The sequence below is a fragment of the Zootermopsis nevadensis genome, unplaced genomic scaffold (genome assembly GCF_977971745.1).
Source record: "Zootermopsis nevadensis isolate Lab colony 2312 unplaced genomic scaffold, Znev_1.0 Znev_ptg000028l, whole genome shotgun sequence".
In the NCBI taxonomy this organism is placed as follows: domain Eukaryota; kingdom Metazoa; phylum Arthropoda; class Insecta; order Blattodea; family Termopsidae; genus Zootermopsis; species Zootermopsis nevadensis.
In genome coordinates, this window is record NW_028259160.1 from 19,537,516 (window position 1) to 19,564,276 (window position 26,761).

General features: G+C 37.1%; 1 protein-coding gene and 1 long non-coding RNA gene across 11 annotated transcripts; one reads left to right on the top strand and one right to left on the bottom strand.

The window, feature by feature from the left end:
• Window positions 1-1,545: 1,545 nt before the first annotated feature.
• LOC110839395 (uncharacterized) lies at window positions 1,546-26,654 on the bottom strand. 10 transcript variants are annotated; one of them, XR_015537518.1, is made up of 6 exons: window positions 25,509-25,693; window positions 19,215-19,304; window positions 17,612-17,782; window positions 3,819-3,944; window positions 3,128-3,234; window positions 2,090-2,923 (listed from the first exon to the last, which is right to left on the bottom strand). XR_015537518.1 is itself a non-coding variant. In XM_087357638.1 (4 exons), the coding sequence occupies exons 1-4, from the start codon at window positions 25,536-25,538 to the stop codon at window positions 3,885-3,887; spliced, it is 351 nt and encodes a 116-aa protein (XP_087213764.1). In that variant the 5' UTR covers window positions 25,539-25,693; the 3' UTR covers window positions 3,251-3,884. The 10 variants fall into 10 exon arrangements, 7 of the variants coding, with proteins under 7 accessions (XP_087213764.1, XP_087213763.1, XP_087213760.1 ...); XR_015537520.1 differs by lacking the exons at window positions 2,090-2,923; window positions 3,128-3,234 and adding an exon at window positions 1,546-1,858; XR_015537519.1 differs by lacking the exon at window positions 3,128-3,234 and having other exon boundaries at window positions 25,509-25,692.
• On the top strand, window positions 4,426-23,826 carry LOC147872411 (uncharacterized). Its single transcript, XR_015537526.1, has 3 exons — window positions 4,426-4,440; window positions 21,757-22,206; window positions 23,436-23,826. It is a non-coding gene; the product is annotated as an uncharacterized LOC147872411 (long non-coding RNA).
• Window positions 26,655-26,761: the final 107 nt, after the last annotated feature.

Consider the following 26,761-nt stretch of genomic DNA (forward strand, 5'->3'; position numbering starts at 1 on the left):
GTAGATCGAAGCCAACAAAAAGTTGGGACCCTCAGAGCTTCAGGCACTTAAAGAACGGGTCGTTCCAGTATCCCAGTATCAGTTGTGTTTATATTAAAATCTTGGCAGATCCTGAAGAAGGTTCAACGAAGGCGAACAGGAGAATGGCAAGAAACAGCAGTTTGAGACAGAATCAGGATTTTGAAGTTTTGAAATCTTCATTTTGTTTCTTAATAATTTGGGAAAAACCAAGTACGGGAAAGTGGGGTGTAGCATGAATTTTGATTTGAGAAAACGAAGGACCCCAGGCAGTGCCCGCTTGTCCTTCAGGTAGAAATATGTTTTGTAAGAAGAAGGCATTTGGAAGTGGAAAAGGGGTGATAGTAAGGGTCTCTGTGTTTGAGCACAATTTTGAATTTTGATATTAGCGCTGTGAGGGCTAAATAAGTTGAATTTGGTTGCCATAGAACCGAGGAAAACCACGGAAAACCTTGATGAAGTAGGCCGGTCGCAGGACCTTCCTAGTGCGTGCTGACTTCTAGCCAGGAGTCCGGCATTTGAAGACGCGAGCCCTAATCGTGCAGAGCAAACGGCGATCGCTTCCCTGAATAGCATTAACCAGCTGATCGTTGCTATGGAGACACTTTTAGTTGTCTTTGTGGTTGGGTGGGCAAATTCAGTCCACTTGAGACGGCATCTTATGGGTTAAAACGCCATTTTCAGAGCATCACCACCGTCTCCGTGTTTCTAGAGAATTGTTAAACACTGGGATTCTGATCGTGTAAAATCGGCATTACGTCATTTGAAGTAAATGTTACACGACTTCGCGTTGGTACTTTTCAAGCAACATGAATTTTGTGAACAATTTTATATTCATCCGAATTGAATCTGCTACGTGTTGATGGATAACAACGTTTTGAATAAAAAGAAACTTTGGGAATTTGTTTGAGTGGTTGCTCGGGAGGGACTGTTATAATTCTGATTGCTAAAAATAAGACCGTCCATGCCTGTTGAAACCGGAACGAACATGACGAAACTTCGTAATCGCAGCCTTTCCAGGCGAGTCAGACCCAATCGAAAACGGTCAACACATCTTCGACCCTGAGTATCACTGACCGATCTCACGTGCCCAGACCAGCAAGAGTCTGCCGAAATCTGAGTACAGGTGAACGGACGTGTACAAAACGAAGTCTGTCCGTAAATAAACAACGTGGATTCCACTGGGCGCTACCCGATTGTACCCTGCATACATATACAGAGTGAGTCAGAAGTATGTTTACAAACTTCGTGTGCGTGTTCCAGGATACAAAATAAGGAAAATGTTCCTATGAACATGGGGTCGCAAATGTCTCATTTTCGAAATAATAGCCTAAAATAAGTTTCAATGAATTGATTTTATATCAAAGTGAATCCAGCTTCCAGCAAAGATTTTCAATTAACGTTGGGCAGTAACTCCTGGCGACATGCTTATTGGTCCATCGCGTCTAAGAGGACCTTCATATCGGCGATTCTTAGTAAGACACTTGCCACGTCTCCTTGAAGATGTACAAGAAGACAAATGTGGTTTATGCACGACACAGCCCCAGCACACTTCTCCCATCCCGTCAGATGTTATCTCAATGAAAAGCACCCTCAGCGATGGATTGGGCGTGGTGGCCCAGTAGCATGGCCACCGAGGTCACCGGACCTGACTCCATTGGACTTTTATCTGTGGGGTCACTTGAAGTTCGTCGCTTATGCAACACCCATAAACAATGAAGACGACCTCTGGGAACGTGTGCAGAAAGCATGCCAGATGACTCGAGAAAACCCTGGTGTGTGCAAACGAATCCGTCGTGCTTATGCATGTGTGGAGAAAGGAGGAGAAACTTTTGAGCATCTGTTAAAAAGAAATATATCTGTACTTATACTTGACAATAAAGGCATACATTGAAACTTATTTTTGGCTATTATTTCGAAAAAGAAGCATTTGTGACCGCATGTTCACAGGAACATTTTTCTTATTTGTGATCCAGGAACACGCACACAAAATTTGTGAACACACTTTAGATTCACTCTGTATACAACCCGAATATTGCCAACACAGCCTAACGAAATAATACAAATTAACTTTGTTTTTTTAAAAACATTTGTAATTTCGAAAGATGTAACAATTTTAGTACACCCCGTTCTGTCGAAATGAAGTCAATTTCATGATTTTAAAATTGTAAGAATTTTGATAGTTTTTAAGCTTCTCATAAGTAATCCCGTGCATTACGAAGATTACGATTCTATATGGGAAAAGCTGGTTGCTTGTGGGTAATCTCTGCACTTAAATGAATGTCAGAACTCTTTCTGATGCCATTGTGTATCCAGATTCTAACATGTCACCAGGGTAATATTTCTTACACAGCTCAAAATCGAAACAGATCTGACATCCTGTCAATGACAGATCTTCCAAATTGGAAGCAATTGCCACAAATCTATTGAAAAGGGCATCTGACAAATATGAATTTGAATCAAGTTTTAGCTCCCTAAGTTTGACAAGAGTGTTACTAAGCAGATTAACATCAGATTTCTGCTCCAGAACCCTTCCTGACTTTAAAAGATCAGGACAAGCACTCATATCGAGAGTTTCCAAATGTGAGCACTTTAATAAAATATCTACGAAAGTCTTTTCTGATATATCACAACTATTTATGGAAAGAGACTGCATTTGTGGACAGAATCTATCCCAAAATTTGGTTAATTTTCCTCCTAGGTCTACATTTTTGAACACAAAATGCAGAAATGTTCCAAGACTATTTTTGAAGACTTGTAGTGGTCTAGTAAGGTCCTCTTGCAATACCACTACTCTATTGCTATGCAGTTTGAGGTCTTTTGATGCCATATGTCACAAATGGTACACTTGCACGGCACTTATTCTGTCTGACAAAGGCAGGAACGCCAGGATGTATATTATAATCTGGAATATGAAAACAATTTAAAATACAACAAGGCAATGAAAACAATTTGTTTTAGTAGAATGTTTTTAAGAGGTGACCACATAAGCTTCAACTTTTAAAATGAAAAATTAAAGCACACGTCACAATAAAAGATTCAAGATCATAAAATACATAATCTTATGCATAACTGATTAGATGCCACTGCAGATGTTGAGAATCCTTACCTCAATGGGAAGTTTAACAAATTCATCGCTTTCAGTACTCCGTTGTCTACTTTCACTTGAGATTGTTATGACGGACTGCATGTCAAATTGCTGTGTGTGTGTAATGTCTGTAATTAATGCAATTAACGTGAATACTTTTTTGAAGACCTTCAACATAGGCATTTCCTGGTACCAGCTGATTTATCTAATTGCACATTACGTATGTGGTTTAGTTTAGTTTTAGTAGCAGTGTGTATAAGCAGTCACAGTTTACAGTTTCTTATAGGTGCCATGCAACTGTGACGGGGTTTTAAAACCTTCAGACCTCAATAATATAAGAAATAACAATTCTGTTCCTCACTCTTTACTTCTGTATGTTAGCTTAACAGCAAAATCATGTCACTACATGTTTCTCTGATCATTCTGTCACTAAGATCTTTGCTGAAGTGAGTAATATCTTTCTTTATTTAACACAGCACTACATAGCCTACTTTGAACCATAAGAAGCAAAATGAGATATCAGGCTGTCATGGAGATAAATAAAGAAGTTTGCTACCTTCCTGAGTGTTGCATCATGTAGTCTGGTAGAAATTCACTGACGTTTCAGAGGCAGTAAGCACCTCAGAAATGTTAATCAATTTATACCAGACTATATGGTTAAATATCCCTATGAAAGCAATCTCTATAAGAAGTAAGCTTCAATAACTCTCACCTATGTAAGAGTGGGAAGACAACAGAATCATCAGAAAAGTTGTCCTTTCCTTTGTTACAAATTCAATTACTTAAATTTTTCCATGACCTTTTTTTTTTGTCTTCTCAGTGGATCTGGCTTCTTTTCCTGAAAACAAAAAATTCTAATAATATTTCCTGGTTGGGGGCTCATATCTCAAAGTGAAATGCTTTTATTATTCAGTGTTCTGTCTTACGACAGGTCCATTGCTCTGCCCAAAACGCAAAAATGCTTTATGCAAAAATAAAACCCCCAAAGTAGAGAAAAATGTACCTCCCTGCGCATTTAATCATGTGGTGAATAAAACAATATAGTGAAAAAGCCAGCTAAGAAATGCGGCCTATGCAATTTATGTGACTTTAATACCTATAGCATGCATCAGTTTCTACTGTTTGATAAAGACCTCGTCAATCTACCGAGATCTCTACATCTATGTGTTATGTAAAAATGGTGACTAGATGGCAGGAGAATACTTCCACAGTTTCTTATGTTCGCTTTGGTTTGACTATTGTCGTATAACATTGACGATTGTATGCTCTGTGCTGAGAGTAGCGTCGAAGGGTATGGAAACATTTTCGGTTTCAAATTAACAGGTGAAAATAAGGTAATTAATTTGATTTTAAATGCTGGTGTGTCGTGGCTTGATTCTATGATGTTCCTTGTATTAGTTCAGATTTGCCATAAATTAATAGCTTCAAATAAGATTATTATAGGTTACTGGTTACTTCTTAAATGATTTCTGCTAGATTGAACAAGTGGATTAAAGCCAATAAACTCACATTAAATTTTGTCAAAAGAAATTTCACGAAATTTTAAAGTAACAGCAGAACTTGTGTAAATCTAAATATAGGGTATGATGATAAAATAATCGAAATAGAAGAAACTAAATTTATTGGCCTGCAAATTGACAACAAATTAGACTGAAAAAATATTCAATACATTATCCCAAAACTAAGCTCGGCATGTTTTGCTACGAGGACAATTGCAGCACTCATGAAGACAGAAACTTTAAAATTAGTTTATTTTGCTTGCTACGATTCCATCGTGGCATACGGAATCACTTTCTGGGGAAATTCAATGAACAGAAAAAAAGTATTTTACATTGAAAAGAAATGGCAGGCACTAAAAGGAGAGCCTCTTGTAGGGAATTATTTAAGAAGTTTTAATATTCTTCCACTATCCAGTAATTGTTTAAGCCAGAGTTAAAAGAGTATTTCCTATCTCACTCCTTCTACTCAGTAGAAGAATTTACATCACTCAAAAAGTCTTAACTGTTATAAATGCATGTAAGTATCAATGGTGATGGTTTCTGATCTTTATTATTTTGTTGTAATACTGTGGTTTCAAAAACTGTAAATAGCTGTTATAACTATATATTTATATTTGTACTAGAAACAGGTATTTTATTTATGCCATGAACTGTTCTACATCCTTGGCTTATGCCTTTGTAGTATCTATGGAATGTAAATAAATTCTATTCTGTTCTACTTTGAGTTTATACTGCAGTTTCTTGTATATTTGATAAAGATAATTTGTTGAGGTTTGTTTGATACTGATAGATACGTTTCTTACGTATATGCCCTTTTCTTCATATGGATCATCACTTGTGATTATTCTATTCTCTTCTATTTTAATCCATTCCCTCACCAATTGAACTCTGATTAATCAGTCATTTTATAGCAATTATGATAGTGCAGTTTTATTGATTTCTATGTACAACATTCCTTTATGATTTCCAATATAGGTTATTAAAGTGCAGTTGACCTGCTACGTACCATGGTGGAAGGTGGAGGTAGGGGGGGCAAAGCAGTAGCCGTGTATTTCAATGTTTTCCATATGGGGTCAACCTCTTAGTCAGCCTCAAATTACTTACTTGGGTTGTATGGTCACATGTGGAGCAACTTAACCTATCCCATATATATATATATGCGCACTCTCTCTCTCGTGTGTGTTATATACATATACAGTAAAACCTCTCTAACTTAGACACTTGCGGTTCCACGATAATGTGTCCAACTTACAGGGGTGTCCAAGATAGAGGGAAAGGGGAAATCACCCTTTCAAATTGTCATGTAATAACAATGTGGTAATTGTAAAGTATTATGAAGCCCTTCACAAAAAGGAAATTATTGATAAGAAAAATCAAAAGGGTAAATTAAATTTTTACAAATTTTGTTTTCAGTAAATTAAACTTGCATGGATAAGCTCAAACGGAAGGGCACCAATACTTTACATTTACCAATAATATATTCTGTTTTACATAATCTAACTACTGTAGGCTTGCTCGAATTAAGAATTAATGACAATAATAATAATAATCTTTTTAAACCCACTCTTATGGTTGCACATTACATCCCAGCCTCAATGAAATTTTAAATGTTCAGAATGTATTCTTTTTAATTGTACTTACGGCATTAGCTCAACATATGATGTCACTCATTTCTTGCAAAAAGTCTATCACAAGACACTGCTTTTTTGCTTTTATCTTGGAATTTGCCATTCTCTTTCTAATTTTCACCGCAACCCAAATAAAGTTTCAACCACTCCTGGTTGATTATGAGCGAACGCATACTGTTCCAATTTCTGTTAACACTGTTTAACTCAGTTGCAATACAGTACTGACAAAGTTGAAACTCCAGTGAGGTGTTTAACAAAAGAATAACTATACACTTTCACTGCATTCCAATGATGTGTTCAAAGTCTCACACCCTCAGCCATAAGCAAATCCTCAGGTAGAAGGCATTCATCAGTCAGAAATTCAAAACAACAAAATACTAACTGTAAACGTTTCCCATAAAAGCATTGATGCTAAGTGCATGCATGAACCTGTCCAACTTACAACAAAAAGGGGTGACCAAGTTCCAGGATAGAGGGGTGTCCAAGATATAGGATATTGTGGATATGTAAATTATAGGATATTCGCCGGTTCCAATTAAAACTGTCCAATATAGAGGGGTGTCCAGGATATAGGGGTGTCCAACTAGAGGGGTTTTACTGTATTGAGAGACTGATGTACCAATTTGCATTTGTACTTATTACTTTACTGTTCACTTGGAAGCAAAGTTAAACTAACTACCTAACGAACTAGATGGCTTACCGAACCCGAAGGTTCATCACCGAATTAACCAAAGCCCTCCACCGGACCCTGTCCTGGGTCAATAAAATCCAGTTTCCTTCAACTCCTATCTCCCATATATCCCACCTGAGATTATCCTCCCATCTACATCTAGGTCTCCCCAGCTGTCTCTTCCCTTCAGGTTTCCCGACCAGTACCCGGTGAACACCTCTTGTCCCATCCATGGGCGCTATATGCCCAGCCGATCTCATTCTTCTCGACTTAATCACCCTGACAGTACTGGGGGAAGAGTACAGATTTTTAAGCTCATCATATGCAGTTTTCTCCACGCCCCATCATCTTCCCTCTTAGGCCCAAATATCCTCTTCAACACCCTGTTCTCAAACACCTGCAATCTGTGTTCCTCCCTCTGAGTGAGAGACCATGTTTTGCACCCATTCAAAACAACAGGCAAAATTATTGTTTTGTACACTTTAATTTTCAGGTTCTTAGAAATCAGATGGGAAGACAAAATATTTTGAACTGAGAAGTAGCAAGCATTTCCGGAATTTAGTCTCCTCCTAACTTCCTCATGAGTGTCATTTTGATTTGTTATTGTTGTTCCCAAATATATGAACTTTGTAACACTTTCAAAGGATTTATTAGCCACCCTAAGATAATTCTGCCCGCCTGTCTGCTGATGACGAGATACTAACATGTACTTAGTTTTTTCTGAATTTACTTCTAGCCCCACCTGTCTACTAGCCTCCAGTAAAACTTCTGCGTTCCTTTTTATTGTATTCATATCGTCCCCCAATAAATTAACATCTTCAGCAAATGCCAATAGCTGATGTGTCCCATTCAATTGCAAACCCTCCTGCCTATCTTGGACTTTCCTGATAGCATATTCTAGCGCAAAGTTAAAGAGCAAGGGAGACAAAGCATCTCCTTCTTTTAGACCGTTCTTGATGAAGAATGTCTCAGGTACATATTTACCTACTCGAATTTTGCTACAGGTTTCATTTAAGCACATTTTTATTAGACTCACTAGTTTCTTTGGTATACCAAATTTAATAAGAATATTATATAACACTTCTCTCTTCACAGAGTCATAGGCTTTTTTGAAATCTATTAATAATTGATTCACGGTCCCACTGAACTCCCATTTTTTCTCCAGTATCTGACGGATGCAAAAGATCTGATCAATCGTTGATCTGTTTCGTCTGAACCCACACTGATGATCACCAATAATTTCATTCGCATATGGAGTTAATCTTGCCAAAAGAATGTTTGATAGAATTTTGTATGAGGTTGATAGCAGAGAAATTCCTCGGTAATTACCACACTTAGTCTTGACCCCTTCTTATGAATAGGAATAATTATGGATCCTCATATGTAACCCTTTGCCACCTGCTTTAATTGATTCTGCTGGAATCTTATCAATACTGAGATTTATAACTTTTCAACTTCCCAATGGCTCGTTCAACTTCGCCTAAGCTAGGTTCTGGCACCAACAGTTCAGCTGTATGTATTTTAATCTGTCTAACATCATCAGTGTCATGACCATTTAAGAGCTGGCTAAAGAAATTTTTCCACCTATTCACAATTTTTATTGGATCTGCAAACAAATTGCCACTATCATCCTTTACCATATTGGTCTAGGGTTGATATCCTTTCTTAAAGTTATTAATGCCTCTGTACTGGTATCTGATATTTTTTTCATTATTATTTGTCTCAAGTTCAACAATTTTGCCCTTCAGGTATTCCCTTCTCTTATTCCTAAAGGTTCTACTAGCCTCACGTCTCACGTTACATAGATTATCCGCATTTGTTTTGTTTGGGTCCTGCAATCATTGAAATTTTGTTTGCTTCCTTTGATTCATTACTTTTGAACGTTCTTCATCAAACCACGGTTTATTTTGCTTTCTCCTGTAATACTAGTTTCTCTTTGACTGAAATTTTGATGCAGTTTCTGACATTTTCCCACTCCCTGTTGATGTCCACACTTTCATTATCTTCATCCTTCTCTAAAATTTGAAACCTATTTGAAATTTCAACTTGATATTGTTCCTTTGCCTCTCCCTCACTTAATTTTTTGAAATAAAAAATTTTCTGTGTCAAAATTTTGTTTAGTTCGTCTACTTACTGAAAGCCGCTCCCTCACTTTTGCTACCAACAGATAAGATCAGTGTCACAATCTGCTCCTCTGAATGACCTCACATCAATTACATTTGTGTGCCTTCTATTATCTACTAAAACATGATCTATTTGATTGTGTGTGCTACCATGGCAGGAACCTTTTCTTCCTGGAGAAGATTTACCACGAAAAAGAACTGCTAATTCACAAAGGACGTGATTTGTTAACATTAAAATACATTGTACCTTCTCTTTACAACCCGTTTCACCAGAATTGTGGCTATTTATTTTTTTACGGAAGCATGAGACGGTCTAAAGGCTTCTTCAATTTCGACAAGGAAAGATCTCCAACCGTTCAGATTTTCGATTTTTTTAATCTGGATTTCTTTACTTCACATAACGAAACTGATACGCCTAATGGCGTAGTTAATGTTCCAGAATCCTCTAACATGGACCTGAATATTGACATAGAATTTCACTCACCGTTAAGACTGGCACCAATAAGATTTTCTGATAACTCTCTAACATACGACCGGAAGTCCAATGTATACCCGAACGGTTATCGAAAGATCCGCTTCAGGTGAATCATGGAACTAAATTCCTTTTGGAAATTTCTATAAATTGCTCTGCATCTCTTGCAAACGGCCTAACTTCTATGTTTCAACATATTATAAGCTCTAGAAAATTGATTAATACAGAAGATTGCTGTCTCTCCGGGTTGTTGCGCCGTGTAGTCTGGTAGATTTCCACCAACGTTTCAGAGGTCCTTGCTGCCTCCGTCATCAGGGCGATGAATGTGCCAACTGGAATAGCCTAATCCTAGCCAATGAGAGCAAATCAGGCGTCGTTGGAGAACAATAGGAGAGCGTGGGCGTTTCTAGCTGTGTAGATTTATCGCCCTGATGATGGAGGCAGCAAGGACCTCTGAAACATCGGTGGAAATCTACCAGACTACAAGGCGTAACAACCCAGAAGACAGCAATCTTCAGACTCACTGCTGTGAAAACCTCAAATCTCACAATGATCAATACAGTTTCTTTGCTTAAGCGTATCTCATTACTGATTTCTTTCTTTAGCCCAATATGATACAAATTTCTGTATGTAACTAGAATTTAAGCAAAGAGCAAACAAACACAAAACATTTATACAAAGATTTACATTGCATTTCCTTGTGTCAGTTTGAATGTATTCCACCAACAGGCTTAAATTCCCATTGTACGTGCATGCAGTAGCGAAGCGTGGCCTTTTGATAAGTGTCAGCCATATTGTAGTGTTTATACTTATTTTTGTACAGATTATACTTGTATTAGATGCACGTGAATAGTATTCAGTTCTTATGGAGCACCCGGTGCTTTGTTTCCATGCGAAATAAAGTTAGTTTCCTGGCTCACCTACCCAATGGCCGCTCGTGGGTCTGAGGAGTGGCAGTTCTGTGCAAGGGGGAAACGCAGAATAGGTTTTCAATACATGACAATATAAATAAATGAAAAGTAAATTTACATCGACGATGTTTTAGCTATTTCTAAGTCCCGAAGAGAACGGCCATGATTTTTTGCATCACTTTTTTCACTCAAAGAATTTGGAAAAAGTAATGTCATGTATAAATGATACACTTCCTTTGCTCATTGTCATTATCAGAAGAAAAAATAGTCAGCACACACAATTACTGAACACACTTTAACAATAACCACGAAACAGATTGTGATACAGAAAACAGTCTAAAATGTGTGGTAACGGGCCAGCATGTTTACTATGATCCGGCTGTGGCAACTGCAGCCCCAAAACGCGCTGTACCAGTGAACTGCCCCTCACTCCACCTCACACAGCGCTCTTGACCGGCCAGCCGCACTGAAATCCTTGCAGCAGATGATAGCCCCGTTCTGCTTCGCACTCCTCGCTCGCAGACTTACTGCCAGTTCAGCCAATTGGTTGATAATGACAACGTAATGGGCAATATTAGAATAATTATATAGAGGAAATAAAGTGTTTTCAAATACATTTATTTTATTTTTTATTGCATTTATTCGCCGAGAAACTTCACGTCATACGTCATGAGATGCTCATCATTGTATTACACAAGAGTGTGACTGCCCTTTGCCTGAAATGCACAATTACTGTTCCTATCCTGAACAATATTCCTGTACTAAAAAATGTGCACGAGTTGGTATTCATTTGCATTCTGACAGAAGAAAAAGTCTTATACCTGATGGGACTATAGTAACTTTAATCTGGGTATGCAATGATACTTTTGCAGACTCTTCTGATAATAGGAAGACTTACATATATCACAAGAATATGCGCACCCCACACATGTATTGACTCATCGGATTATTCTATTAATGAGAAGAGTTAATGACACTGAAGAACAGATCAGTCATTAAAGAGAGTTCATTTATGATATACATCACATTAATGTGGCTGCCGTCTACCATGTGTAAGTTGATGTGTCTTCAAAGCACAATTCTGAACGAATTACTTTTTACACAAATCACAGATTTATGGACGCTCCCCACTATGTATAAGGATATGTATCTTAAGATGACACCTCTGACTGAATGACCTATTACACAAATCACAGGTATATGGCTTATCTCCACTGTGCATACGTTGATGTGTCTTCATATGACTCTGTTGACTGAATGATTTGTTACATACATCACAGGTATATGGCCTATCTCCACTGTGTATACGCTGATGATTCTTCAGAGTACTCTGATGACTGAATGATTTGTTACATGCATCACAGGAATATGGACGCTCCCCACTATGTAAACGGAGATGTATCTTCAAACTATCTCTACAGCTGAATGACTTATTACACACATTACAGGAATATGGCCTTTCTCCACTGTGCATATGCTGATGATTCTTCAGACTACTCTGAGGACTGAATAACTTGTTACATACATCACAGGAAAATGGGCGATCCCCACTATGTATACGGTGATGTCTCTTCAAATCACTTCTACGGCTGAATGACTTATTACACACATTACAGGAATATGAATGGTCCCCACTGTGAACGCATTGATGTTTCTTCAGTGTAGTTCGAGAAGTGAATGATTTATGACACATTTCACAGGTATATGGAAGCTCACCAACTTGTAATAAGTTCTGTTCTTTTGCAGGAAACTAGCAAACAAATTGAAAACAATATTAGGACAAATCTTATTAGGAAGAAGAATGAGACTGAAACAAAGATATAAGTAAGCACAATAAATATTGCGTTACAAATTTATGTTCTTTCCAGAACAGATGTATTCTCTCAGGGGGATAGAATTATATTTCCTATTTCTTTTAGTTAATGTCTACCTCAGACAAATAGGTTGATTCACCTGAAAAGACTGCAATTTTATACATAGCAAACAAACTCTCGACTGACAGCATGCAGAAATGCATATTCAAACCACATATTCACATTCCATAACATGATGTCCAAGTTCAAGTTTGCTTCACCCAACCAGATATGTTGTTAGAAAAACCTATTCACATTGCTTAGTCTGCTGGGGAGTGGAAAGAGAGGGGTTAACCAATCTATTTGATGGTATCTAGAGCATCGAAAGGCAAGGATACACAGATGCCATTATAATGGTGACATACAATTTTATGATAACATTCTTTGAAGCAATATAGTTAACTATTAACTGGGTTCAATTTACAGTACAGATAAGAGTGAAAGGAAAAGTTAAAAGAATTAAACCTGAAGCTCACTCATATCCAAGTAAATTAATTATGATTTTATTTGGATATGAGTGAACTTGCATCATATGGTTATTAACCTGTTGCAACCCATGCATCTCTTTATCCCGAGAACAGAATTTCATAAACACCGAAAAAGTCGGCTTGGGGAGAAGGAGAAGAAGGAGAAAAAAGATGACGTGTGCCAAATGCAACCATTCTGTCACATTAACAGCAATTTGACCTTTGTGAATGATGCCAGTAACATCAGAGGTGTTTGGGGGAAGTGACCTTAGCTTAAGTAGGGTGCCTGGCCTTTGTTTGGATGGCTGATGATGTCAATATGAAGAATGACAACTTACATTTGCTCAATGAGGTTGTGTAGCTAGCTGGTAATTCTTTACCACTACCACAAAGTCACTTTCACAAGCAAAAGCAAATGTAGGCATTAATGAAATGTACCAAATGTTGCCAATATGACACTGAACAAAACCGAAGTGTCTCCTCAAATAGAAGAAATCCCTAACATAAAACATCTTGAAAATCCAATTAGCTGTTTGTCCTCAAGTTCTTACATATGGACATATTAATAGGTATAGCGAAGCTAATAGGTACATTTCTGTAGCCTTTAGTTTCAAATCTGATTAAAATTAAATCAGGGAAAAGTCTATATTATGCGGGTCCCTAGTAACTACATCATAGAATGTCTTCTGGCTGTGGATTAAAGAGAAGACCTTGTGATGTGGGGGTAACTATTTCATTCTAAATACAACATTCTCCATCAAGGTTAATTTATAACATACATGGAATTATTTGGGATCATCACTGAAGATTCTTATGTAATCTGTCAACACTGAACACACATTCTGTATTTTTCAGGTAATGGGAAAAAATCAGGAGTACAATGGAGGACATATTAGCTATTTACAGCCTTCAGGAAATCCTATGATTCAGTTAGGAGGGAAGCATTATGCAAATATAAGGTTCAGCTCATCATCTACCTCTTCAATAATAAATTACCTATTGAACCATAATATCCAGTAGCTTATGAATAATATAGTATAATGTAATAGTTCATATTAATATAATATTGCAGTAGTAGGCAACTTCTCTCTTAAAAATACAATAATATTAAAAAAAGTGTAACTCATTTTTGTATATTTTTCTAAATATTTATGAAGCTAGTTATCTAATAAAAATTATAATATGGGCAAATTAAAGAATTATTCGATTATGCAAGGATTAAAAATATCTTGCAAAATGTAGGAGGATTCATATCTACAGCAGGAACAGTTAACACCCAAAAACAACAGAATTCTATATTAAGTACTGTAATATCCTGAATGATGTCATAAAATAGGCTAAAAAGCAGTATTACAGTAGACTAATAACAAAATCTGGCAATAAAATAAAAACAACATCATACATAATAAAAAGGGAAAGAGGAAAGATTCACTTAACTGAACTGTTAACTACTTCTTCGGAAGTATGTGAGGTTAGGGTATGTACAATAGGTTATGTCATCACATGCACACTGGTCCCAGAAAAATCTGGCTTCAGGAAAGGTGCGTCCACGGAAGATGCAGCCTACAAACTAACTAACAATAAAAATAATGCAGGTTAGAGGAATTTACTGTGATTTAGCAAAAGCTTCTGACTGTGTAAATCATTACATTTTGAAGGCATTCGAGGAATAGCTGTAAAATGGCTCATATCCTATTTAAGAGAGAGAAAACAAAAGATTTGAATAAAATCACACAAAAAACTATCAATTTTTTAATATTGGGGTACACTTTTCACTCTTGAACAGAACCTCTTATTATCTTGTAAGGTACCATATAACTTTCTATAGTGACAAATCCTGCCTACCTGCTTGTGTATCTTTATCCAGAGAGGCAGATTTATGGCCAAAAAATGGATATATAAATAGCTCCACATTTACGGAGCAAGCATAGGAAACATCATGATACTAATACGCACATTCACACTTTCATGTACCTTGTTATAATGAGAAGCACATGGCTGTACACCAACATCATGCGACAAATTACAAAGATCAGTACAACTTTAATAATTACTTCTGACATTGCAAATAAATAAATAATTACAATTTTGCAGCCAGATTGTGGGAGTGCATCACACAGGTAAATTGCAGCAAAAATGCCCTATAAATGACAGCTGAATTAATATCTTGTGTTTTTCTGGTGCTGAAGATTTTCGTCATGCAAGTGTTGGTCAAATGACTTTCACATTTCTTATAAGAACATTTAGATATAAATTTCATTCCTATCTACCATCATGTAAGCTGTGCTGTCCGATTGTGCCCTGGTATAATTCCTCCTTACCTATCTAGGCATTCATATCCCCCAATACCATCTTAATGTCATTAGAAGGGATGTTATCATAGACCTTTTCTAGCTGTTGATAAAAGCTATCTTTAATCTTTATCCTCTGTAGGAGCATAGGCATTGATAATAGACAGCTTGAAAAAATTAGTTTCGAGGCGCAGTACACACAGCCTCTCATTGACTGGGTCAAAGTTTATAATACTTATTTTCATTGCTTTATCTACTATAAATGCTGCTACAGCTTCATGTGTTCCCTATCTCTTTCCACTGCAGGAAACAGTATGTGTTTTAGAGTTCCACATTTCTGTTGCTACCCATCTTGTATCCTGTACACCTGTAACTTTAAGCTTATATTGCTGTATTCAGGTCTTCAGGGCACCTGCTTTATACAGTGTTCTTACGTTCCAAGTACCAAATTCAATATCCATGTTCCTTTGCTCGTGCCGTCTTAGGTATTCCCATCCATTCTGAGGCTTCTCAAAAGGTTTCTCAACAACTGATTTTTACAGGGTGGGTTGTCGGCCACACGCACAACCAGAACTGATGGAGTGGTTTGAGACAACTTTCGTGTGGCCCCTAAACATTGACCTGTCCGGTAAAGTTGAACCTACCAGTAGCTAAGCTACCGACGTTATAGCTCTCCCCTTCAAACAGGGCAAACAATCCCCCTGCCACATAAACGCAGTGTCTCAACGGAGAGAAAAATAGATCCCACCTTAGATTATTCTCCCATCTACATGTAGGTGTCCCAAACGGTGTCATCCCCTCAGGATTCACGATCAATACCCGGTGAACACACCGTGCCCCATCCATGTGAGCCACATGCCCTACCTATCTCATGACTTAATCACCCTGATAATACTGGGGGAGGAGTACAAATTTCTAATCTCATTATTATGCAACTTTCTCCATGCCCCATCGTCTTCTCTCCGAGGCCCAAATATCCTCCTCAAACACCTGCAATCTGTGTTCCTCCCTCAGAGTGAGAGACCATGTTTGACATCCATACAAAACAATTACATATAAAAATCACCTGACAGTGATACGGTAACAAGTTTAATTAAAAAACGCTTATATCTGAAGTTTCAGGTGGCTCTGAGCGACGTATATTTGTTCATCATTCAGTATTAACCCTAATTAGGAATCATGTGAAGGAAAAACTTTCAGACAGTAATCCAAAGATTCAGCTTATCCTTTCCTTTCAATAATGAGTAACGTGCACTTAAACCTAAGTGTGCTGTTTACTGGAAAAGACCTGATTCAATACAAACTTCCGCTAATCTAAAACGAATTACCAAAAGACAGGAATAATGACAATGCATTTTACATTTGATGGTGTCTAACAATCGATGTAGCAATTTCCCCCCTAAATCAAGTGTGTCTTACATTGATGGAGTCTTAAAATCAAGGCAATATAATATTCCAGAAATTTAACAATGTCCAACATAGTCATATATAAAAATCAAATAATATTATAATTTCAGAGGGTCATCAATTATCCTGTTAATGGTCCTTAATGAAAATGGCAGTTCTATGCCACTGTAGTACGAGGCTCGTCCACAAAGTAAGTTTCCTTGGGGCCGTTTACAGAAACAAAACACAATTTCATGTAAATATTTATTGCAACAGATACAGCAAGTGTCCAGCTATTTTTCAACATATTCGCCACCGGAATTGAGACATTTGTCATACCGTGGGACCAACTTTTGAATACCTGTGTCGTAGAAGTCTGCCGCCTGGGATTGGAACCACTGTGTGACAACCATCTCCGCCTCTCTGTCATTCTCAAAACGCTGACGCTGACCGGACAGGAATTTCTTGAGGTATAGGAAAAGATGGAAATCACTGGAAGCGAGGTCCGGGCTGTAGGGTGAATGATTAAACACCTCCCAGCTGAACTCCTGCAGGAGACTTGCTGTCCGTCGAGCCGTGTGCGGCCTAGCGTTATCACTGACCGCACTTCACAGTCGGCGGGAGCTGGAATAAGAACCTCCATCTTCAACAGCTGCAACGATGCTACTGTGAGAACGCGGGAAGTACCGTTAATGCATGCGCCATGCTACGTCATTGCTCTATCACGTACGCACAGTCGCTTCGCGCAATATAAGGTTTGCTAGCTGTGGGACGAGTGGGAAACTTACTTTGTGGACGCGCCTCGTAATACACACTGCAACAAGGTTAAAGAAAGAAAAAGGAAAAAAAGACAGCAGGAGAAAACCTTCAAACATTCACAGATCCACAAAAATGTGCATAGAATTTACAATGGGAATTAATGCCATCAAAACAAGGCTTACTGGAAAGTCTGGAAAAACTATGAAAGAGTTGTCTGGCTACATCTGTCTAAAACATTTCTTGTATTTCTCAATATTTAATATCACACGTCTTGAAATAAATTAAACACAAAACAGAATGGTATTCCGCAAACAGTAGGCAACAAATACAATTCCCTTGCACTAGTTTGCACCGGACACTTCAAAATCTATTCAGCAGAGCGGAATTGCTTCATGTGGACAGGCAAATGGAGATGCAATGTGTCTAAAAATGCTCACACAACTCACCTCATGCTCCGCCTTTATTACTGGAAATGGTATCATGACAGGATGCTCCTCCACTTCCACACCTCTGTCATCCTCAACTTTGATATCCATGACTTTATTGTGATCATAAGAAGCCTCAAAACTCGTTTCACTATAAGAATCAGGTACAACTTTCTGTAAATTGATGGAGTCCTGTAAAATAACCATACTCATTATGAGTCTTGACTTTGCGCTCTCACTGCATGAAATGGAATAATTATCAATACAATTGTACTGAATCAAACTAATAGCAGCTGCGGAACATCTTTAATGGAGCCTGACGATGGTGCATTTTATTTAATATTTCTCTTTTTCTCGACATGATCCATCATTTGATATTGTAAAACAAGATCACTACGATCTGGGAACTAGACTTGCTCTGGTCTCATAGAAGGGACTAATCCCAAAGGATTAATAAGACTCTTCTATGGGAAAATCAGAACAGGTATTTTCACCTTAAGACAAGAGCAGATCCAGCTCTCAAAATATAGCGGATCTATTTTAGAATATCAAACTATGGACAAAGTCCAGAAAAACACCAACATGCAATCAAAGCAGCTGTTTCATAAAGATTTTCTTCCTTATAACTATCAAAACCATTACTATAAAAAGGATTTTTCTAATACAAATATCACTTCAATAGAATTGTCTCCATGTAATATGAATTCAAAGACATCCACATCAGTTTACTTGGTATGTTCATGCCAAAGCAGTGACAATGGCTCAACTGATTATGGCTTGGTTTACGTAATGAGACAGTAAAGCACATATTAAAAGGTCACAATAAATTTTGTTACGGGGTTTATTCGATAGTTACATGTACACAACATGAATAAAATGTACACAATAATGAAATTACATTTTGTATGTTCTGGACAGAAATACCGAGCAGAGTATCACATTAATGCTCCTCCCTCCAAGCCAACTTTATATATGAAGTCAAGTTAACCTCTTAAATATTTGAATCAATCAAAGCTGAGCCAAAATGACAGAGCAAAGGAGAATATTTGGGTGTATGGAAACAAAGTCAAAAACAAAGCACAAAATGTTATGATACAATTTCCTTCTTCATTGAAAGTCTCCATGGCTGCAAATTTATCTCCTGATAAAAGTTTAATATTACATACTCAATGTTAGGTTCCCATATGGAAAGAGTTAATGATGCTTAACAGAAATTACAACACTGTTCTAATATATCAGTGCAATTTGTATCAAGACGCAAAAGAAATAAAAGATAATCTTAAATATTCATAGTTCCTGTGAATTGTATAAGAGATTCAACAACAGGCAGTGTTTTGAATACAAAGCCCACAAATTATACAAGATTTATGGGCCATATTTGTCTAAAATATTTCTCAGTTTGGTCAATGTTTAATTTCAAATGTTTTAAAACTGATCCAACAGAAGTTTAAAATGGTATTTCATAAACACTGAGCAACAAAATTCAGTCCTCTGGCACCATTTTCCGAAGTACACTTCAAAATCCATTCACCAGAGTGCAACTGCTTCATGTGAAGATGGACAAGAGAAACACAATAGGTAATCCCACATATTTCTTAAAAGTTAATTGTAATGTACAACTCACCATATGTTCAGACTTTATCAATGGAAGTTTTGTTATAGGATCCTCCTCTTCTTGTGTATCTGCGAAATCCTCAACTTTTATATTCATGATCTGCAAAAGATGTTAGACATGTCTCATTCTATGAACCAGGTACAACTTTTAGTAACATGAAGTTATGCAAAACCTCCATACCTGATGCTGATCACGACCACATTTTGTCCACTTACAATTTCCATGCAAAATGTAATCATAACGCAATAAGACATGCTTGCAAAATAAAGGGCTAGCGCAAGGATCGATAACCTGTCTTGGGTGATAGGTAACTTGGAGTAGCTGATAATTATAGCGAGCATCATAAACGAGCGTCTATATATATCTGGACTGAAAGAATTAGATTACAACTGTGGTAATGCATGTGCTGTACAAACAGCCTCAAGAACAACTGAACAAATTAAACGTAAAATCGAATGTTTCATTTCTTTACTGAACTAAGTCTACTGAACAGACTAGTTCTGAGGCAGTCAAGAAATTAGCCGCATATACGGAACCCAAAGGTTTACAGAGTGAGTTCAAAGATCCTGCCACTGGTTGCTATCCTTAACCACAAGGATCCAGTCCTTGTGATTATATCATACTTCTTTAATAACTATTTTAATATTATCCTCCAATCTATGTCTTCATCCACCAAGGGGTCTTATCTATTCAGGTTTTCAAACTGAATTCTTGTATTCATTTTTAATGTCTACATTCCCCACACATCCTCCTTGATTTGATAACCACGATAATTAATATTTGATGTAGACAAATGATTAAGAAGCTCCACATTAAGCGTCTTCTCCAGTCCCCATTATTTCCTTCATTGCTCCAAATATTGTGCTCTGTACCCCAACTGTCAAAAAGCATCAACGAATGTTCTTCCCTTAACCCTTCACAGCGGAAGTTGTCTAAATATCATTAAATAATTCAGTCAATACCTGCCTCAAAAGAATACCACACATTCGCATTACAAGATCAATTAACTAACACATACTGGAAGCCATCTCTAATAAGTATGACTGTACATCAAACATGTCGTCATCCTACAGAGCACAAAACAGCGACACTTACATGTTCTATCAAGCAACAAATATATCCATCATAAAATAAAGAATGAAAGTAAGAAATTAAATTCCATTTGGCAAATAACCAAAAAAATATCATAATACAAATATAATATGGAACAAATTTAACAACAGTAAACACAAAACATCAACATAAAAACAACATAATAGCACAAATAAACAAACAAAGGACATAAGGAGAAATGGACGACATTTGCATACACATGAAACAAATCTTGGATATAACAAAATTAAAAAAATACTTATCACAATACCCTTCCAAACCACTGATATCTTTAAAAAAAACACCAAAAACCTCAATCACAAAATAAAATTGATGGTGGAGGTGCAAATAAACTAAACTGTAGAGACTGCACACTAATTATATAGCACAAAGAGATCACACACTTCAAGAGAGGTTTAAAGAACATGTATGTTCAATATCGAACAATAGAGATCATCAGGTAATGCTCATCATATCCCAAATACAGGAGAATCATATGGCCCCACAGAAGATGCTTGGAAATAATAAAAACAGTCAGTAAAAAAAGATGTTTAAACTATTAGAGAAACACCACATATACTGTACCTAAAACCAAACCAACTGCTGATCGATATGCACAGTCATAACCTGATCTTTGACGCACTATACAAGCAATATTACCAACAGCACACATCCTCCCCCCTTACGAGGGGAGTTTGAAAAGTAATGCGACTACTCGCATTACTCACCATCTGAGGATTCCTGAGGTTTTGGCAGTTACATTGTGGAAGTTAACGGCCTTCACGTGCTATACATTTTTTGTTGTATCCCACCAACTTCTCAAACATGTGCAGTAGGCCATTTCCAGACATATCTCATATGGCACAGGCGGTAGCTTGTTTATATTCAGTGTCATGTTTAAGCGCTGTAAATGCCAAAAAATCACATGGAGCAAGGTCTGAACTGTAGGGTGGGTGTTCTACAGGTGGTCCATCAACGTCTTGTAGTGCCTCCGTAGCAACATGCAGGGCTGTGGAGTCAGTATTAAAACCCCCGTCTCTGGCTCCATCATAGAAGCTCAATATGTATTAATGATGGAAAACCTACTAAAATAGTAAATGGTACCACAAGAGATTTCATCACCACCACGTGGATCATCAGGCTAATTTTTAGACTTCTAACATATACTTAAATTCACGTACAATACGTGCAGAAGTCCGTTGATTTGTAGACAGTTTGCATTCTTAACCTTTATCTTACTAGGCTTCCTTGTCTGGGACGTAAGGTGTGTACTCAGCCCTTGTGCAGAACTTGAATACTTGCAACATTGTAAGAAGACTTGGCTACATCTTTTGGCCTATTTTAGAGGCTGCAAACATTGATTCACTTTCCCTAGGGTTTTGACAAGTTCAGCCTAAGCTGTCAACCCAAACAGCAATAAACATTGTTATTGTCAAGTGGGTTTCTGCTTCCTTTTCAGACCCCCTATTCAAGGCTACTTACATTCCTCAGCATGATGGGTGAAAAGAATGTGTATCCACTAAATTAGAGGGAAGTTATATTATTCTTTCTTCATGTGGTGGAAAGAAAATCACACACAGAGAATTTTCGACTTGCCCTAGTGAGAAATATGCTAGTACATGCTGGACAACAGCCACATGCACACAGACCACCAGGTAGGCCAGCAAATGTTGCCAATCAAGTCACCAGACTGGACACTACTGGCAATAAGCACTGGCCTGTTCCATCTAATCGCCTGCGATGTCGCGTGTGTTCAGCTCGCGGGGTAACAAGAAAAGTCAATGTGAAGTGTCAGAAATGTGAGGTGGGTTTATGTGTGGACAAAAACTGCTTCTTGGAATATCACAAGACGCAGCTGTAAAAGTATTTAAGTGTAAAACCCTTCACCAACAAAGCCTCAAACCAAAATGTAAGTAAAAGAAACTCGTAATTTAGAAACTTACAGATATATTGTATATATTTAGGTAATTAAGATATTAGCAGCATTTTTTAAAAAAACTCTATGTATTCTCTGTTCTATTTGAATAATTATAACTTTGATTTCGACAATTTATCATGTTTACTTTAGATAATATTAAAGGTTTCCGTAGAGCGTGCACAAAAGTTTAAAAACCTCAACAACAAAAAACTCCATAGGGCTGCTACCACTTTGCCATTTAAATCCCCGTCGTTTAAAGGTTAATGTGTCGGAGCCAAAGTTACAAAGCATTATTCCCACACCATGTGCCTCAATGCATCATTGAATCTCAGCAAGTGCGAGGCCACTGGCGGCTCACATGGTAGCGAAAGTGTTCTTAGGAGTTCATAATGAGGTAGGAGTCGACACATTTTTACTGACTCCGCAGCCCTAGCCACATGTGCAATATGTGGTAGTATATTGTCTTCAAGCAGACACCACCTTTCTTCAAGAACTCTGATCACTCCTTTCTGAATTGCATTCCCCAAATAAGTTTCAAGTATATATCGATAGTAAACACCATTCAAAGTTAGCTGAGGCAGCCAGTGCTGAAGAATAATGCCTTTTGAGTCACAATACAATATCAGCATCACTTGGTCTCATGCATCGAGCGCAATCAACCACCCTCTTTTTTCCATCTTTAAAATGTTTCAACACCTGAAACATTGTAGCTCGGCTCATTGTTTCTGTTCCATATACATTCTGTAACACCTTTAACGACTCTTCACCGCTTTTTCTGAGCTTCACACAATATTCTCTTGCACATCTCTGCCTCCAAACATAAAATGTCGTTCTGTTCCACCATTGCAAAACAGGATTTTTGTACCAGAGCTTTTACAGACACACACACCTTGGAAAATGATTATATCTGTATTAATAGCTAAACACACTTGAGGAAACAAAACAAAACATGTGCCATCTTAATCAAGGCCACTAAAGATGAGCAGTGTTGCCAATCTCATTACTCTTCAAACTCCCCTTGTACATAGATCATATAGCAAGACATTATACCATGATACTCAGGGCAGTACACTCCTTGACAACAGACGACATATGAAGGCCACAAGACCTACTGTAAGTGTTAATGCACCACATCAGTCTTAAATATATTTAAATATATACCCAAATATATGAAATGTTATTTATTACACATATTATTGCTGATCTTATTTACTCCACAGACATCCGATATCACAGAAGATCGTATCAACAGAACACACAGCAAGAAGCAAGATACCAAAATGCAGTAAACATATCCACATAGGATGAACTGCGCCAACCCAACATCATACGAGCATCCAGCCGTAACACGAAAACACAACAAAGCCACTGACGTTTGGAGTTCAATCGACACTAACAGTAACAGAAATATAATATGAATATGGAAGTGGAAATATATTTTTCACTTATACTAACTCTTGCATGTAACCTTCTTAACTATTTTAACAGGTGACAGGGCATTTCAGCATACATATTAACATTTAAATATTGCACAGCACACGCTAAAGTAAATCATGATAAACAAACTACCACTTTAATAACATTAGAGTGTACATTACCAAATAGTTTGTGAGAACAGACACGTTTTCCTTATCTTGTGCTGTTAAAGTAACGAGAGAAAAAAAATTGGCAGGGTTGTAATTTATAACAAAATCTTCACACCAAAATATACGATTCTGTCAAAACAGATTTATCATAAGACTTGTAAGTGGAAACATTATACGGAAATAAATCTAAAAAAGATGTAAAGCAAAGTAAAAGATTAATAGAAAGAAATTATTACTCATAAAAATATCCAAATGAACACAATTATTTGTTGTTATTATAGTTAATGTCTCTCTCTCACACACATGGATAAGTGTGTTCGCACATGCACACATGCTTTCAAACAAGATACCAATTTGAACAAATGCATTATATTTAATTTGTAACATCTTTCTGTTTAGTATTTATTTACAATTACTGGGGCACAGTTGTTCTACAAGCCTGAAAAAGGTGTCTATGTTACTTTGTATTACAAATTAAGATAATGAATATATATGTACACTACCCGATTCAGCTGCAATTTGCATATGCATTCCCAATAAAAAGTCAAAATTACTTATGTTCTTCCCTTTGGGTGAGAAACCAGGTTTCACACCCACACAAAATATTAAGAAAAGACATTGTTGTTACAAATCCCAAAATTTGCTGATATACTGCACTGACATTAATAACTTTGGTATCATAGAACATGTAAGAGGTTAGATTATTCTGATCAATTAGCAGTGCTTCCTAGGCGGGATATTCAGCAAGCATTAATACGCAAGCTGCGTACACTAGTGACCAGTGTGTGATTTGTATGAAACAGTTTGTTTTATCAAACTGGAAGTGCTGTATGATGCAGCGCGATTTTAGAGTGAGACTGCAGAGAAGGTCCGAAGAGATCAACTATTTAAAAGTGTGAAAAATATTGAACATACAAGTTCTGGGTTGGCAGAAAAATGTTTGTGAGGATACCAGAAAACACTGCATGTATACAGACAGCACTCATGTGTAGCCAAGGAAAATCTGTAAAATGGCTGCCACAAGAGCTTGGTTAAAAGGTTTAAAACAATCATCCATTTTAACCATAACAAGAAGACTTAAAAATGTTTGCTTATAAAATTCAGATCCAACAAGCAGTGACGGATGTTGATGAATTTCGCTAAGTCATCTTTTGTGATTCATCTCATTAATATTTAGAAGAAGAGCAAACAGTTATTCAACACATGTTGTTCTCTGAAGCTCAGTTTCACATAAATTGAAATATCAATAAATAGAACATGCATATCAGAGGCGCTGATGATACCCATGCTTGGCGTCTGAAAAATGCAGTGTGGGACGCTATTTCATCAGATGGAATCTTCACACTGATCTTCCTGGATGACATAAGTAATGCCGCACGCTACTTGCAGATCTTTCAAGGCTATTTTGTTCAGTCTCTTCAAGCTATGGAAAAATATTTTCGAACAAGATAGGGCAAGACTACATATGACGAATGTGATTTTAGACATTTGAATGACATTCTCATGATATGGTCAACTCTGACAGATATCCTGGATGATTTGGACCTGGATAAACCTGTCAAAAGTACCCACCACAACTGAATCTCTGATTATTTTCTTTAGGATTCCAGAAGGGCAGGAAAAATTAGTTCTCAAGACACCACACCCACTGGGTTATCGGAATATTACATTAACAATCAATCAGTTAATAATGCAACAAGTACATACATAACCAAAATCCAAGTATTTCTTCTCCATGGTTTTCCAAGTCACTATATTCCTCTACTTTCTGAAGAAAATCAAAGTAGTCCCTTGAATTGAAACAGAATATCCTCAGAAGCCGCCTCGGAAAGGATTAGACGCATGCGTGACAACAAGTCATAAGATCTATGAGGTTGTGAAACAGGATGGCCAACGTGAAAAAACCAATTCATTATACATGTTATGATGTGACGACTACAGATCTTTCTTGTGTCATGCAATAAGCCTATATAGGCAAGTAAATGAATTCCTGTAAAATTTGGAGGAAAAAATGTATAACAAAATTCAAGAAAAAGAAAGAAAAGTATTTCACTTGTGTCAAAAGCGATGAAAAATGCTATTGCATTACTTACAACATAACAAAAATTATATTTGAAAAATAAAACAGTAATTTACAATTCAGAAGTGTCTCTCGAATATGATCTGCTTACACGAGAAAGTGAACGAATTCAATTTTTTACGTACAAAATACATTAATTGAATAAAAATTTACTTGGATATTATCCATCGTCTAGTAAATATAAAACGTAAAACGACGTTTCGGAGATGGGACTCTATCTCCGTCTTCAGGTTCCTACACAGTTGGACCACTAGATAGAGCTAATCCCTGGTCCGGAGAAATGGATTAGCTCTATTTAGTGGGCCCAACTGTGTAGGAACCTGAAGACGGAGATAGAGTCCCGTCTCCGAAACGTCGTTTTACGTTTTATATTTACTAGACGATGGATAATATCCAAGTAAATTTTTATTCAATTGACTCATCACCATCGTCAAGAAGTTTTAGATTTAAAATACATTAAATTATTTCTTCACATTGGGAAGAGAAGTTACGGTTCACAGTAAAGTTACACAAAAACGGGGAATCGCAAATAATGATGATCACACTGGACTGCAATATATTGTTCTAGTGAATGGTCGGTGAATTGAATGTGTGAAGTTACGAACAAGAAGAACCAAAAATACATTAAATTATATACAACATACCCTTCCACAGGTGTTAGGAATCTTGTCACACTCTTTGAAAACGTGAACGTCGCAAGCATGGAGAACTCTCGAAGAAGATAACTTGGTTTTTTAGCCTTCTGGGTCATCTTCATAAGCGACGTTATGTTGATCTCACTGAATTAATGAGTATAACCTCACTTCGAAACTTGGTGCGGTCAAACTTAACGCGCATTACAAACCAATATTTATCATGCCACTATCTGTGGAAAAATCTT